The sequence below is a fragment of the Sebastes umbrosus genome, chromosome 1, assembly GCF_015220745.1.
Source record: "Sebastes umbrosus isolate fSebUmb1 chromosome 1, fSebUmb1.pri, whole genome shotgun sequence".
NCBI lineage: Eukaryota > Metazoa > Chordata > Actinopteri > Perciformes > Sebastidae > Sebastes > Sebastes umbrosus.
The window spans coordinates 38,660,217-38,674,834 of record NC_051269.1 but is presented as its reverse complement, the minus strand read 5'-3'; the positions used below and the strand labels follow the sequence as shown (position 1 = coordinate 38,674,834).

The window sequence follows — 14,618 nt, the reverse complement described above, 5'->3', positions numbered from 1 at the left end:
GTAATATATCAAGTGAGAAGGAGTAGGATCATTTTCTCATAGACTTCTATACAATCTGACTTATTTTTGCAACCAGAGGAGTCGCCCCCTGCTGGCTGTTAGAAAGAATGATAGTTTAAGGCACTTCAGCATTGGCTTCACTTTTTAGACAATACCGACAGACGTTCATGACCTCCACAACCAGTTCAACCGGCACTTCTCTGACTTTGCTACGACTGAACGAGAAATGGTGTTCTGTCCTCTTTTATTCGACAGTGAGAAAACCACCCCGGAGGCACAAATACAACTGACTGACATCCAGTTAGTCTCAAGCAAAAGTTCACCACGTCCACACGGGACAACTTCTACGACTCACTGAAGGAAACTCAGTGTCCAAACCTGCGCAGGCACAGAGGATGCTTGTTTTGTTTGGCTCCATGTATGAGTGCCAACAAACCTTTTTCTGCGATAAACTACAACAAGTCACGTCGCAGATCATCTGTCTTCTGTGCTGCGTACTTCAACATCAGACATGACGCCAGAGACTTGTGGAGAAAGGTGAGCGTCTCAATTGTTCGCATTAGGATAAATTACACGGCTAGGCAAAACTTTTCATGACACAAGGTGTCATTCATAAATATCTCACAGTTTTAATTCATTCTCATAGGTCAGTTACACAGTTACACATTTAATACATAACAGAAAATGAATTAATATATTCACGTATTCATTCAGACAATGTATGTTTGTTCATAAATAGTAAATATTTGCCTAATCTTTTCTTCATCTAGTGACGCAGGTCTGTACTGTAATGGTAGTTTGAATGAAGTAAAAACTGTCTTAGAAAGTTACACAAGTAGTTCAACTGATATTTTCTCCATTCAGTGATGCAGCTCTGTACTCTAATGATGAATATTAATTTCGATCATTGTTAAGCAGTTTCCCTTAAGTCCATGTTTATATAATGCAATGTCCCTTATCAAAATTAAGTTTATTCAAGTGTGCTATTAGTATACTTCTTTTGATCTTAAAATACGAGAGTATACTTCCAGTTTACTTTTTATATACTTATCAGAGATATACTTAACAAAAGTATACTTAAGTATACTTGGCTTATACTGACAAGTATACAGAAAAGTCTAAGTATACTTGGCTTATACTGACAAGTATACTTAAAAGTCTAAGTGTACTTGGCTTATGACAAGTATACAGAAAGTACATTTGGCTTATAGACCTACATACTTAATCTTTTGATCAAGACATACTTGTAGAAAAGTATAATTAAGTATTATTGCCTTATAGGCCTACAGAAAAGAATATTTGGCTTGTAGTTGTGCTTTCTTTTTGATAGAGTAGCCTATTAAAGTATGCAAGAGTTTGTCAAATGATTTTTTTATATGAATTTAATCCAATTCATCAAGTTAATGGATTATCCGTTCACCATAGAGGCATGCAGGAACAACACAGTTTATTATTTTTTTTTATCTTATCACAAATCATCAGGTCAAATAGCAAAATGAACAAGTCTCTTAATGTAATACATAAATCATTGGCTAAGTACTATAAGTTAAAGTATACAAAGTATACTTTCATGAACTAAGAAGCAGAGATGCTCACAAGTGATTTTTTGCAAGTCCAAGTCAAGTTTCCAGTCTTCGTGTTTCATCAGTGACCTCTGCGGTGGTACATATCAGACAATGACAAGATGCATAGGCTAATTTAAAAGTTGATACTGCATGTAAGTGAATTGTTTTATGTAAATTATCTTTTCATTGTAACCTCAGAGTGCACATACAGCTATAAGAAACAGTTTTCTATGCAATGCAATGCATAGATTCCTAGGTCAGGAAAAAAAAAACACCGCCCACCCAGACCTAAACCAAACCACATACCGTACTAATGACTCAGCAGACCACTGTTGACTGTTCACGGCTCATTCTTTCCCTCAACAAGCAGAACACTGATTTTGTTGCATCAATTGACATTTCCTGAAGCCTTGTGTTGAGACGTTGTGAGTAAAAGACAGGGTGTCTGTAACGAAATCCGTCCCACTGACTTCTGTTTGTGAAATTAAGATGGCCCTCTCCAAGCATGGGCCTATACACTGAGTTAAAAGCAGAGAAAGCCGATTCTCTACAGTCAGCATTTAAAAGGGGCCGTTGAAAATGATTAGTGTGCATGTGTAGCTCAGACACACAGCTGATGTGTTGCCATTTGTTAGTATGTGGGAATGTTACGAGCTCAAGCATAACACACTTAGCCCAGTTGCTCATAAACACCTGTCAGTTAAACACTGAAAAAGACATATGAGAACGAAGGAAATCTATCTATATGTTTGTAAAATTGAATCGTAGTGGCATGAATACTCAAAACAAAAATTAAACACATAAAGAACAAGGTTTCTTACCTTTTTATTTTCATGTTAGTCAGTGATTCAAGGGTCCCCAACTTCACTATTGCTGCGGTTTGAGGAATGAGGTCCTTTTTTAAAGCGTTTTAGGATGCCAGGACTTCCTGGTGTGACTCAATAATGTCTCACTTGCAAGTTGACACAGTGTCCCAGATGTCTCGGCTTTTGTGGTTTGATTGGACATACGAGTTTAGGGAAGGAGGACGAGCACTTCTGCAACAGGAGCAGTTATTTAACACACTATCTACATTCACGGCTGCTGGTGAGCTAACTGAGCCGTGGATTATTGAATATTTTAGCTAAGGGGTTTGATTAGTTCTAACACTATCTCAGTGTCTGCAGGACCATGACCGTATCAGTGTCTAACGAAAAATACATAACTGTCTTGCCCACAAATTTATGGGCGTCGGTTTCAAAGAGTATAACATCAAGGGGCTATAAACTGTAGGTGGGGGATTTCAACATATTGACCCAGGGAAATATACATTGCTGAGAACATAAAACCAGTTATAGGGTTTTATAGTCCTATTAAGAGGATATTAAGATGGCTATCTGGAGAAAAGTGTGAAAGAAAGGCAGAAAGACAAAATGTGTTTGTTTGTTTTTTATTTTGAAGTTGAGTTATTTCCAAGCATTTTCCAAGAATATCTAAGAACACCACAGCTGTGTTTTTGGAGAGGAAAAAGGCAGCGTTGCCGACTCTTTTGTAATGAAAGTAGCTAGCTAAGTTGGCAACACTGTGTATTAGTCCACAAGCGATTTAAAACACTATTGTCTGACACTCAAACAAGCTGCAGAATCCAAAGTACAGTACAAAATAGTTTGAGAAATCAATTTAAAGCAATAGACATTTGGGGAAATACTAGAATTTGCTTTTCTGCTGAGAGTAAGATAAAATGATCCATACCACTCTAATCTGTCCATTAAATATAAGGCTACAACCAGAATCTGCTTTAGGGCGGGGCTACCTTGTGATTGACAGGTCGCTACCACGGCGTTGTCTGGTCTGGGAGTTGTCCATGTTTTTGTTTTACAACCTTAACCCTTTAGTGTCTTTTCAGTTCATGAAAGATAATTATAACCTTTTTGGTCGCCTGAAAACATCTAGGTCCATCCTTTTGTGTCACTTTTGGTTCCAAAAAAACAAGATGGTGACGGCCAAAATGCCGAACTTGAGGCTTCAAAACGGCAGTCCACAACCCAATGGGTGACATCACGGTGACTTTGCCTGCTTCTTATATACAGTCTGTGGGTGCTTTAACCAACTCGCGGCATGTTTTGCCATCGTTTTGTCCATTTCCTTAAATAGTCTTCCATGAAAGCCCATTTTAATTATCGTATTTTAAATCTTTTGAAACCAAATTCATAAAAACATGCATAAAAAATAGCCAAATCTCTACTTCAACATCACATGTTCAGCCTATTATTCATTTACAAACTACTCGTAAAATAATCTGTGATCACAGAAAGTTATTATGCTGAAATAAGCATCAGTGTGAGGAACTCTTTCTGGAGTAACTGTACTGAAAATGAAAAGCACAATGAGTATTAGCAACTGTTTTATTTGGTAACACTTCATTTTACAGGTCCGCAAATTTCATGGTAATTAGATCATAGTTGGCTAGTAACCCAGTTGAAATTTCTTTGGAATTACTGCCAAATTACCCCAATATGTATCAAAAATTACTTTATTATAAACATTATTTAACCATTACATGCTTAAATAGCATGTAATGGTTAAAATAGGGCCCTTAGGCTTGAGAAGCGGCTTCTGATCAGGCATATTGTCGACACAACTGTAACCTGGTAGCTAAAGTAATGATTCAGGGAGTTTTTTTAAGAAATTTCGAATAACTTATTTGCTAAATATTATTTATTTATCAGCAGACATGAAAATAAAGCATATCAATTAAATTTGTATTCTTTTCCTGGGAATGTATTAAATAAATTACCAGTTATTGGGAAATAGGAGAATATACCGTAATTATTAAATACTGTTTATAATAAAGCAATTTTCGACACATTTTGAGGTAAATATTGGGGTAATTTGGCAGTAATTCCAAATAGGTTGTGTTACCTTTTATTTCTTGTGAAAAATTTTGTTTCACTGTGCTATTTTGTCGCCATGGAAATTTTAGTTAATCTTGTGAGGAAATTGTGTGCATTTCTTTTAATGTACAGCAGAGCAAAGATCCCTGAATTCACTGCAAATATACTGGTGAGCAAATGCACGTGGAACATATTGATAATATGACTATAAGGGTTTTGGAATTTTCCAAGATAGTAAATGTAGCTCAGCTATTGCAGCCACAGAAAACAGGAAGCGTGGGTTGTGATTCAGCCATTTCCATTCTGAAACTTGGCTCTAAAATTGGTGCTTTCTTTTCCAGACTGTTTCGTCACCTTCCTCCCAGTTGTGTGAGTTGCGTGAGTGTTGAATACCTTCACAAAGGATTTCACAATGCAGCAGTAGTCCTAAACCTATTTTTGGCAGTGTATCAACATCTTTCAACTTTTCAAACTGTTTTTCTGTCGGTCTGACATCCTGCTGAGTAACATTTAACTTTTTTTCCAGTAACTTCATTTGATTTAGTAGTTTTTTTTAGTGGTGAAATCATTTTGAAATCATTTCTAATTATCAGCAACGATCTCTCACATACCCATACAGTGTGAAAAATCACCATTTAACACATCAAATAACCATAATGCGTTGCACAGACTGTGGAGTTATAAAATATGGCTTATCAGATGTGTTTTGCTTCATGCAGGACTGACTGGAAGAAACTACCCGTCCCTCTGCTCCATAACTGGTTGAAGCATACAAATTAATTTTGCAGGTTGATGTGCAAGGATGCGACTCATTACAAGGACAGTTGTCTGCACACAAAAGGCACAATTCAAAGCAACATTGTGTGCTCTCTCCCCAGGATAATGAGTTATTCACAGGACCTAACGCAGAATAGTACAGATAGTGCTTCCTTTTCCAAATTATCTATCCCATCAATGTGTGGTCTAAACAATACCACCAGCTCTGCTTTGATGCGACTTTCGTGTCTAGACATTCAACCCCCCCGTGAAGCCAAAAACAGCGAATGCATGCTTATGTTTATTCAACTTCACTGTCTCTATCCTCAGCCTCAATCTGCTGTGGGGTCTCCTAAGGCAAGGCAAGGCAAGGCAGCTTTATTTGTAGAGCACATTTCAGCAACCGGGCAATTCAAAGTGCTTTACATAAACATTCAAGAACATTGCGACAAAGTGCAAAAGAACATTAAGACATAATAAGAACAGTTATAAAAACATTAAAGATTAGAAAATAAAAACAAGCTAAAAACAAAAGCTAGGATAGAAGCTAAAATAGAATAATAACACACAAGAGTAAAAGCTCTAGTGCAGTATAAGATCATAGTTTAATAAAAGGCAGCAGCAAACAGGAAAGTTTTAAGCTTTGATTTAAAACTCTGTCTGTCCCGTTTATTTTCTCCATCCATATGTTTCTGTTGTATTACATTATAGAAAAAGACAACATCTCTTTTTCACTGTGACACCCGGATAACCAACATGATCTCACAGAAATCCGTGAAACAACCACGAACTGTGATGGCACGAAGGGTAAGCTGGGGTGAGATGCCTCTGTCTGTTGCACAGAGAGTGTGTATTTTCGGAACAATGGACGTTTGTTTTCAGGACAACGGGCTGTCCGACAAATGGGCTCTTGGTCCAATGGGACATTTTTTAGATTATTGGGGTTTCGGGTTATGTCCCAGATTATAGATCAAGGCGTATAAAAGCACCGCCTACTGACCAATCAGTTCCTCACCATTTCTAGAGGATCCTGTTGAGTTATGTGCAAGGATCATTAGAGGATCTCTTAGGAGGGCAAGAGTCTTCAGGGTCCGGCAAAACCCTCTATAGCTTTCCCCGATGATTACCTGTACGAGCGGTATAGATTCTCGACTGAGGAACTGATATATCTGTGTCAGCTTCTTGAGTCGTATGTTGCCAGTGCGACACGTTGGAGCTGTGCACTTACAGTGTCGCAGACTGTATGCATTGCACTGTGCTACTTTGCTACGAGTACTTTTCTGTATGTACTTTTATGTACTTTTATGCTGTGGATGAAACAGAGAACCTGAGCAAAAATACAGTCTGCAGCGCTATACACAAGGTGGCACGTGCTCTGACAGAGCTACTAGATGGCTTCATTGTGTTCCCTGACCACCCAGACCATAAAAGAGGGCTTTTATAACACGGCAAGTAGGCATTAACCTATGCGACTACTTGGCCTATAAATAATGTAAACCCTATTACGTATACTCTTGCAGGCCTATAGTAAATGCAGCCTACTCTCTTCATAGGGTTCCCCAGAGTGCTAGGTGCAATATATTTCACCCACATTCCCATCTCCGCATGTCTGGGTGAAAATGAAGCAGATTATGTCAATCGCAAATCTTTCCACAGCCTCAACACTCAGGTAAATCTTGCAATGGTAATTTACACATTTATATCAATATCTTGCCTTAAGTTTGAATTTATATTCTACTTTGTTTTTATTCAACTTATTTTCATGTAGTAGGCCTCTAGGCTATATATATATATATATCCATTGGTACCAACCATGTCATACTAGCTTGTCGCAAAGGAGGTTATATAATGCTCCAAACTTGCATACATTGCCTGTATGAACACGAAGGGTTTTCAGAAAATGCAGTAGTCTAGGTAATTAAAGGTCAAAGGACAGCACATATTGAAGTATTCACACAGCCCACAGGTGTCATGGTTGGACTACCCTCACCGGCCACTTTATTAGGTACAAGGTGTACCTAATAAAGTGGCCAGTGCTAGTACCGGGTGGTCTTCTGCTGCTGTAGCCCATCTGCCTCAAGGTTGGACGTGTTGTGCGTTCAGAGATGGTATTCTGCATATCTTGGTTGTAACGAGTGGTTATTTGAGTTACTGTTGCCTTTCTATCATCTCGAACCACTCTGCCCATTCTCCTCTGACCTCTGACATCAACAAGGCATTTTCGTCCACACAACCACCGCTCACTGGATATTTTCTCTTTTTCGGACCATTCTCTGAAAACCCTAGAGATGGTTGTGCGTGAAAATCCCAGTAGATCAGCAGTTTTTGAAATACTCAGACCAGCCCGTCTGGCACCAACAACCATGCCACGTTCAAAGTCACTTAAATCCCCTTTCTTCCCCATTCTGATGCTCGGTTTGAACTTCATTAAGTCGTCTTCACCACCTCTAGATGCCTAAATGCATTGAGTTACTGCCATGTGATTGGCTGATTAGCTATTTGTGTTAACAAGCAATTGAACAGGTGTGCCTAATAAAGTGGCCGGTGAGTGTATCTTTCTCTCCACCATGGAGTCCTTTCAAATGCACATTGATGCTACATTGACTTTGATGCTGTTGGAAATATTGTAAACCCCAAATGTTTTAGCAGATGACTTGTGACCATCAGTGTCCAGTGACAAGCCTTGAGGCAAAGTGGCCTAGGTCAGTCCATGACTCCCGGATCTGCAGGGAGGTTCACAGAAGTTCTTATTTTTGCCCCAGTTGGCGTCTCTAAGATGATAGAAAGTCTCTCTGTCCTCTTCTGTTAAACCAGCCCTCCGTAATTTACGCATTTCTGTGGACCTTTGGGTCTTGACCAGCATGTTAACTGTTTGGTTCACTCCTGTTTCTACCAGCTGAGGAACATTGTAAACTCAGGCCCATGGTGTCCCCAGCTGAAATGAGCATTAATATGTTTATTTCCTCCCGTCTTGACAACTGCAATTCTCTTCTCACTTGCCTTAACAAGACTTCCCTAAATCACCTTCAAGTGGCCCAAAATGCTTCTGCCAATCTTTTGACCTCCAAAAGGTCTCATGTTCATCCCATTCTGATTTCTTTACACTGGCTTCCCATCAAATGTACAGTTCAAGACTCTTGTGATCACGTTTAGAAACGTCTGCATGATCAGGCGCCTGCCTCCATTCAAGAGCTACTGCAGCAGCAATACATCAGCAGCAGGTCTCTGACGTCCTCCGATCACGGTCTGTTGGTTGTTCCTCGCTCCAGGCTCGAGACAAAAGGAGACTGTGCTTCTGAGGTTGTAGCATATAAACTTTGGAGCTGTCTTCCATTGGACTTAAGACCTGTGGACACTTTTAAAAAGCAGCTCCAGACCCATTAGTTTGGACTTGATTTTGTTTAGTTTTTTAGTGTATATTGTGTTTTTAGCTTGATGTTTGCATTTCATGTCTGTTGTTTTGCCTTTTACTTGCTGTTTGCATTGAAGCATTTTGTGACGTCTGCTCTTGAAAGGGTGAAATTGTTGTGTTTAAAAGCTATACAAATCGAGCTGAGTTGACAGTGTAGTTTAAAGTCCAGGTAAAGCAAAAATCTGGCACATTCCCTCCTCTGTGACACCTGCCTGCCTGGTGTGAGTATGTTCTTATTATTTTCTGCCTGTTGGTATGAGTGACGTGTGCTTCTTGGTGTATTTTGGTTTTGTCTGTCTGTTTGCGTGTTTCCCCTCTTGTCCTCTCTCTCTGTCTCACTGCTCACCTGGACATAATCAGCACACCTGCCCACCAATTAAGCCGGCGCCTCTTCACTTAAAGTCTGAATAAAGTAAAATCAGACATGGGAAAAAACTGTGAACTGTATAGTACTGAATTGTGAAGTTTGACCTTTAAACAGCCTGAAGTCACGGCTCAATGACGCACAGGAGCCATCCTTAGCGCAGCCCCAGAAGTTAGCTGCCCATAGAGCATTAATATTCTACAACATTAGCATGCAGCAGTGTAAGATGGCCAACATGTCATATGTAGGCTAATCAACCCTCACAGTTGTCACATGGTTTCAGAGTCGTCAGCGGACACGCCCCCAGCATTTCAGAGAAAAGAATACTGCTTATTTTTTCACGATTTTGAAACTTATTTTTATATACTTTATATTAGGGTTGTTGCGATATACTGGTATTGATGATATTTAATGATATTTAAAAAATGAAATATTGTTATCATGTTAATAATACACATATGATAATATTGTGTAAATAATCCAGCGCCTCTGCACACCTTTGCACAGTTATGGTAACAGACTCTCTCTCCACCTCACACTCGTATTTTGAGTGTAATTAATTTGCCAAAAAAGAAACAAAACACACTATGAACAAAGTTAAAGATGAATTTGACTGATAGCATTTTTTAATTATTTTTCTAGATATTGTGATAATATCGTTATCATGAATTATTTGGCCACGATAACCGTGTAGTGAAAATCTAATATACTTTATATACTCATTCACATTTGGCTGTGTGGTTTATAATAAATTTTTCTGTGGTGTGAAAAAGTCAGAACACATATTCATTTATTTGCTTTACCCCGACTTTAAGGTCATGTTTGATTACAATTCATTACGACAGTTGTTTGCCGTTTTATTTTCTTTCTTGTTCCACAGAAAAAAAAGCTATTTGTCTATCGAACGACCGTAAAATTGCAGAAGAGATATGAGTTGCATTTTGACACAGTGCAATTGTTTATGGGTTAGTCACATGTTTCCAGCCCTGCTACGCATGAATGTCAGAGCAGTGAAGAGTTCATCTCATAGTCAAACATGACTTCAGGGCCTGAGTATAGGAACATAAAGCATAATAAGCCATGATAATATGTAGGGGGAAAAAATGTTGTTTTCTTTCCGGTTATATCTCATTCATTCCCTCAGGGCCGATGGTCTCTGCAATGTCTGGATGTTTGGGGTTCAGGGTCAGACAGACGGCGTGACCTTGGAGCTTACAGAGGGTTGACTATCATGCAGCTGAAAGCCATGTCAGTCAGGTTGAAGGCTGTGTGGGACTGCACTCATGGTTTGGGGTTCAACAATGCAGCCCCTGTGAGTTTTCTAAGGTGTCTTTTTCAGCTGGTTATTGCTGTAGCTAAACATGTTCACCAGAGGGCAGCAAATACAAATGAGAAGTCAGCCACTATTACAGTTTTTCTCGATTGTTTACACACATTTTCTGAAAGCATGCCTCATACTCTCAGAACTCTACACACAAATCAAAAAACACACACACAATGGGCAAAACCCCTCAATTCTCCTGCAAAATGAAACTTTACATTCAAAACAATGTTATTTCTTCTCAAAATGGTATTTTGTTTTCAAATGACACACACAAACCATCATATGAATAGACATTTATAAGAACCAGTTGAACACTGATGTGCTCAATGTAAAACACTATGATGAATGGAAAACACTTCTTCTCCATTCATCATAATGACTTAGGCCTTTTTTTTGTTCAGTTACACTTACTACAGACAGTACATACATAAGTGTGTTGTAAAATATTTTAGAATATTGTTTTTATACTCAGAACACACAAATACACGGTAACAAATATATTTTATTTTCCCCACAAAAACAATGTACACAGTGTACATCCCAACCAACACAAAGTTGCACATACAGTGGTCTACATACAAAACAACAGAAGAATTTACTGTATACAGTTACAGTAAAAAAAAACGGGAAAAAAAAACTATGCTGCATCCTCTCTTCTGTTTCGGTCTGGCCACAGCACCTCATCCACATCACAAGCAATGTTTTCCCTGGCCAAGCAGCGGGGGAAATATCGCTTAGCATGTCAAATCCAGCCATGAAAAGCATCAACTGATTGCTAATTGTAACACTGTGTGACAGGTGTTTGCCCATGTGATGAGTCAGTGTGCATAGTAGGGCAATTGACTTTAGAATTTTGAATGACAGTGTGTTCCTTGTGAAAACGAGATTTTCTTCATGAAAATTGTGCCAAATGCAGAGAATTGTGTGTAGTGTTTTGAAAAAAGTGTGTTTTAGAACTGCAATTTGAGTGTAAAGCAGGAATTGTGCTTGTAGTTTAGCAGAATTGGTTCAGGGGGTTGGTGCATGAGTTACATGTTGTGGTCATTGTGTGTCAAGTACCAGTATTTGTGTGTGAACAATTGAGAAAAACTGTAACTGTAGTGTTAACTTAACGTTGAATTTCTTTGTTTATTTCATTAAAATATTAAATAATGGCTGATTTTCACAATTGCAAATGATTTTCAGTAAATATGGTTGTTTGTCTGCATTTAGGATATGGAATTAAAACTCTTGGCTTAGATTTTTTAATATATTTAAATATATGACAGTGGTTCCTAACCTTTTTTTCTTGTGATCCATTAATATGACGCAATATCTCCTCACGACCCGTCACCAAAAGTTTTGAGCAATTCAATCGAAGTGTGTTTTCCCACTCTCATACTGTGTTCATATTGTTCATGTGAATAAGACAGGTCTGAAAGGGTAAAACAGTATTACACATGAAAGAAGAAGGGATGAGAGAGAAAGGTCTGAAAAATAACCTGTCTGTAGCTCTCCTCTCTAAAGTTAAAGATGGCACCACACATCTACTCCACACGGTGGTACTATAACAGTTTGTAAATGCTGTTTCACACACTACTGACAAATGGCCTCAATACCCCGGTGAGTGAAATAGAGGTAAGGACATCTATGTGGAGCATAGAGGTAGTGTCACATGATGTTACATAATAAAAAGTCTATTAAATGTGAAATACTACCCAAAGAATATCTGAAAAGATTACCAGTAGTTAATAAACATTAGGAAATACATCAACTTGAAACAATGGGCGTCATGCAGCAACATAATATTCTGTTAAGAGAAAAAATAAGAGAGGTCAACTCCGGATGCACCAAACATTGTTAACAATCCAAATCTGCTCTTACCTAGGTGTGCTGAATGATGAATCCTACTTAAATTGGAAGCATATAAGGGCTATAAGGGCAGGTGTTGGCATAGGCAACGCCCCCTAAACACTATAAAGCCTAAGGACTGATTTTAGCATAGGTAACGCCTCCTAAACACTATAAGGACAGGTATTAGTATATGTAACGCCCCTTAAACACTATAAGGACAGGCATTAGTATAGGTAACGCCCCTTAAACACTATAAGGACAGGCATTAGTATAGGTAACGCCCCTTAAACACTATAAGGACAGGTATTAGTATAGATAACGCCCCTTAAACACTATAATGACAGGTATTAGAATAGGTAACGCCCCCTAAACACTATAAGGACAGGTATTACAATAGGTAACGCCCCTTAAACACTATAAGGACAGGTATTACAATAGGTAACGCCCCTTAAACACAATTAGGACAGGTATTACAATAGGTAACGCCCCTTAAACACTATAATGACAGGTATTAGAATAGGTAACGCCCCCTAAACACTATAAGGACAGGTATTACAATAGGTAACGCCCCTTAAACACTATAAGGACATGTATTAGTATAGGTAACGCCCCCTAAACACTATAAGGACAGGTATTACAATAGGTAACGCCCCTTAAACACTATAAGGACATGTATTAGTATAGGTAACGCCCCTTAAACACTATAAGGACAGGTATTACAATAGGTAACGCCCCTTAAACACTATAAGGACAGGTATTAGTATAGGTAACGCCCCCAAAACACTATAAGGACAGGTATTTCAATAGGTAACGCCCCTTAAACACTATAAGGACATGTATTAGTATAGGTAACGCCCCCTAAACACTATAAGGACAGGTATTACAATAGGTAACGCCCCTTAAACACTATAATGACAGGTATTAGTATAGGTAACGCCCCCAAAACACTATAAGGACATGTATTACAATAGGTAACGCCCCTTAAACACTATAAGGACAGGTATTAGTATAGGTAACGCCCCTTAAACACTATAATGACAGGTATTACAATAGGTAACGCCCCTTAAACACTATAAGGACAGGTATTACAATAGGTAACGCCCCTTAAACACTATAAGGACAGGTATTAGTATAGGTAACGCCCCCAAAACACTATAAGGACAGGTATTACAATAGGTAACGCCCCTTAAACACTATAAGGACAGGTATTACAATAGGTAACGTCCCCAAAACACTATAAGGACAGGTATTTCAATAGGTAACGCCCCTTAAACACTATAAGGACATGTATTAGTATAGGTAACGCCCCCTAAACACTATAAGGACAGGTATTTCAATAGGTAACGCCCCTTAAACACTATAAGGACATGTATTAGTATAGGTAACGCCCCTTAAACACTATAATGACAGGTATTACAATAGGTAACGCCCCTTAAACACTATAAGGACATGTATTAGTATAGGTAACGCCCCTTAAACACTATAATGACAGGTATTACAATAGGTAACGCCCCCTAAACACTATAATGACAGGTATTAGAATAGGTAACGCCCCCTAAACACTATAAGGACAGGTATTAGAATAGGTAACGCCCCCTAAACACTATAAGGACAGGTATTACAATAGGTAACGCCCCTTAAACACTATAAGGACAGATATTAGTATAGGTAACGCCCCCAAAACACTATAAGGACAGGTATTACAATAGGTAACGCCCCTTAAACACTATAAGGACAGGTATTTCAATAGGTAACGCCCCTTAAACACTATAAGGACATGTATTAGTATAGGTAACGCCCCTTAAACACTATAAGGACAGGTATTACAATAGGTAACGCCCCTTAAACACTATAAGGACAGGTATTTCAATAGGTAACGCCCCTTAAACACTATAAGGACAGGTATTACAATAGGTAACGCCCCTTAAACACTATAATGACAGGTATTACAATAGGTAACGCCCCTTAAACACTATAAGGACATGTATTAGTATAGGTAACGCCCCTTAAACACTATAATGACAGGTATTACAATAGGTAACGCCCCCTAAACACTATAATGACAGGTATTAGAATAGGTAACGCCCCCTAAACACTATAAGGACAGGTATTAGAATAGGTAACGCCCCCTAAACACTATAAGGACAGGTATTACAATAGGTAACGCCCCTTAAACACTATAAGGACAGATATTAGTATAGGTAACGCCCCCAAAACACTATAAGGACAGGTATTACAATAGGTAACGCCCCTTAAACACTATAAGGACAGGTATTTCAATAGGTAACGCCCCTTAAACACTATAAGGACATGTATTAGTATAGGTAACGCCCCTTAAACACTATAAGGACAGGTATTACAATAGGTAACGCCCCTTAAACACTATAAGGACAGGTATTTCAATAGGTAACGCCCCTTAAACACTATAAGGACAGGTATTACAATAGGTAACGCCCCTTAAACACTATAATGACAGGTATTACAATAGGTA

At 38.6% G+C, this 14,618-nt stretch overlaps 1 protein-coding gene across 1 annotated transcript in view; it reads right to left on the bottom strand.

The window, feature by feature from the left end:
* Positions 1-2,487, bottom strand: part of mitfa (melanocyte inducing transcription factor a) — a 33,029-nt gene extending 30,542 nt beyond the window's left edge. Inside the window, exon 1 of the mRNA XM_037785544.1 lies at positions 2,387-2,487. Within this exon, the coding sequence (XP_037641472.1) occupies positions 2,387-2,400 (14 nt within the window). The 5' untranslated portion in view covers positions 2,401-2,487. The remainder of the gene's footprint in view (positions 1-2,386) is intronic.
* Positions 2,488-14,618: the final 12,131 nt, after the last annotated feature.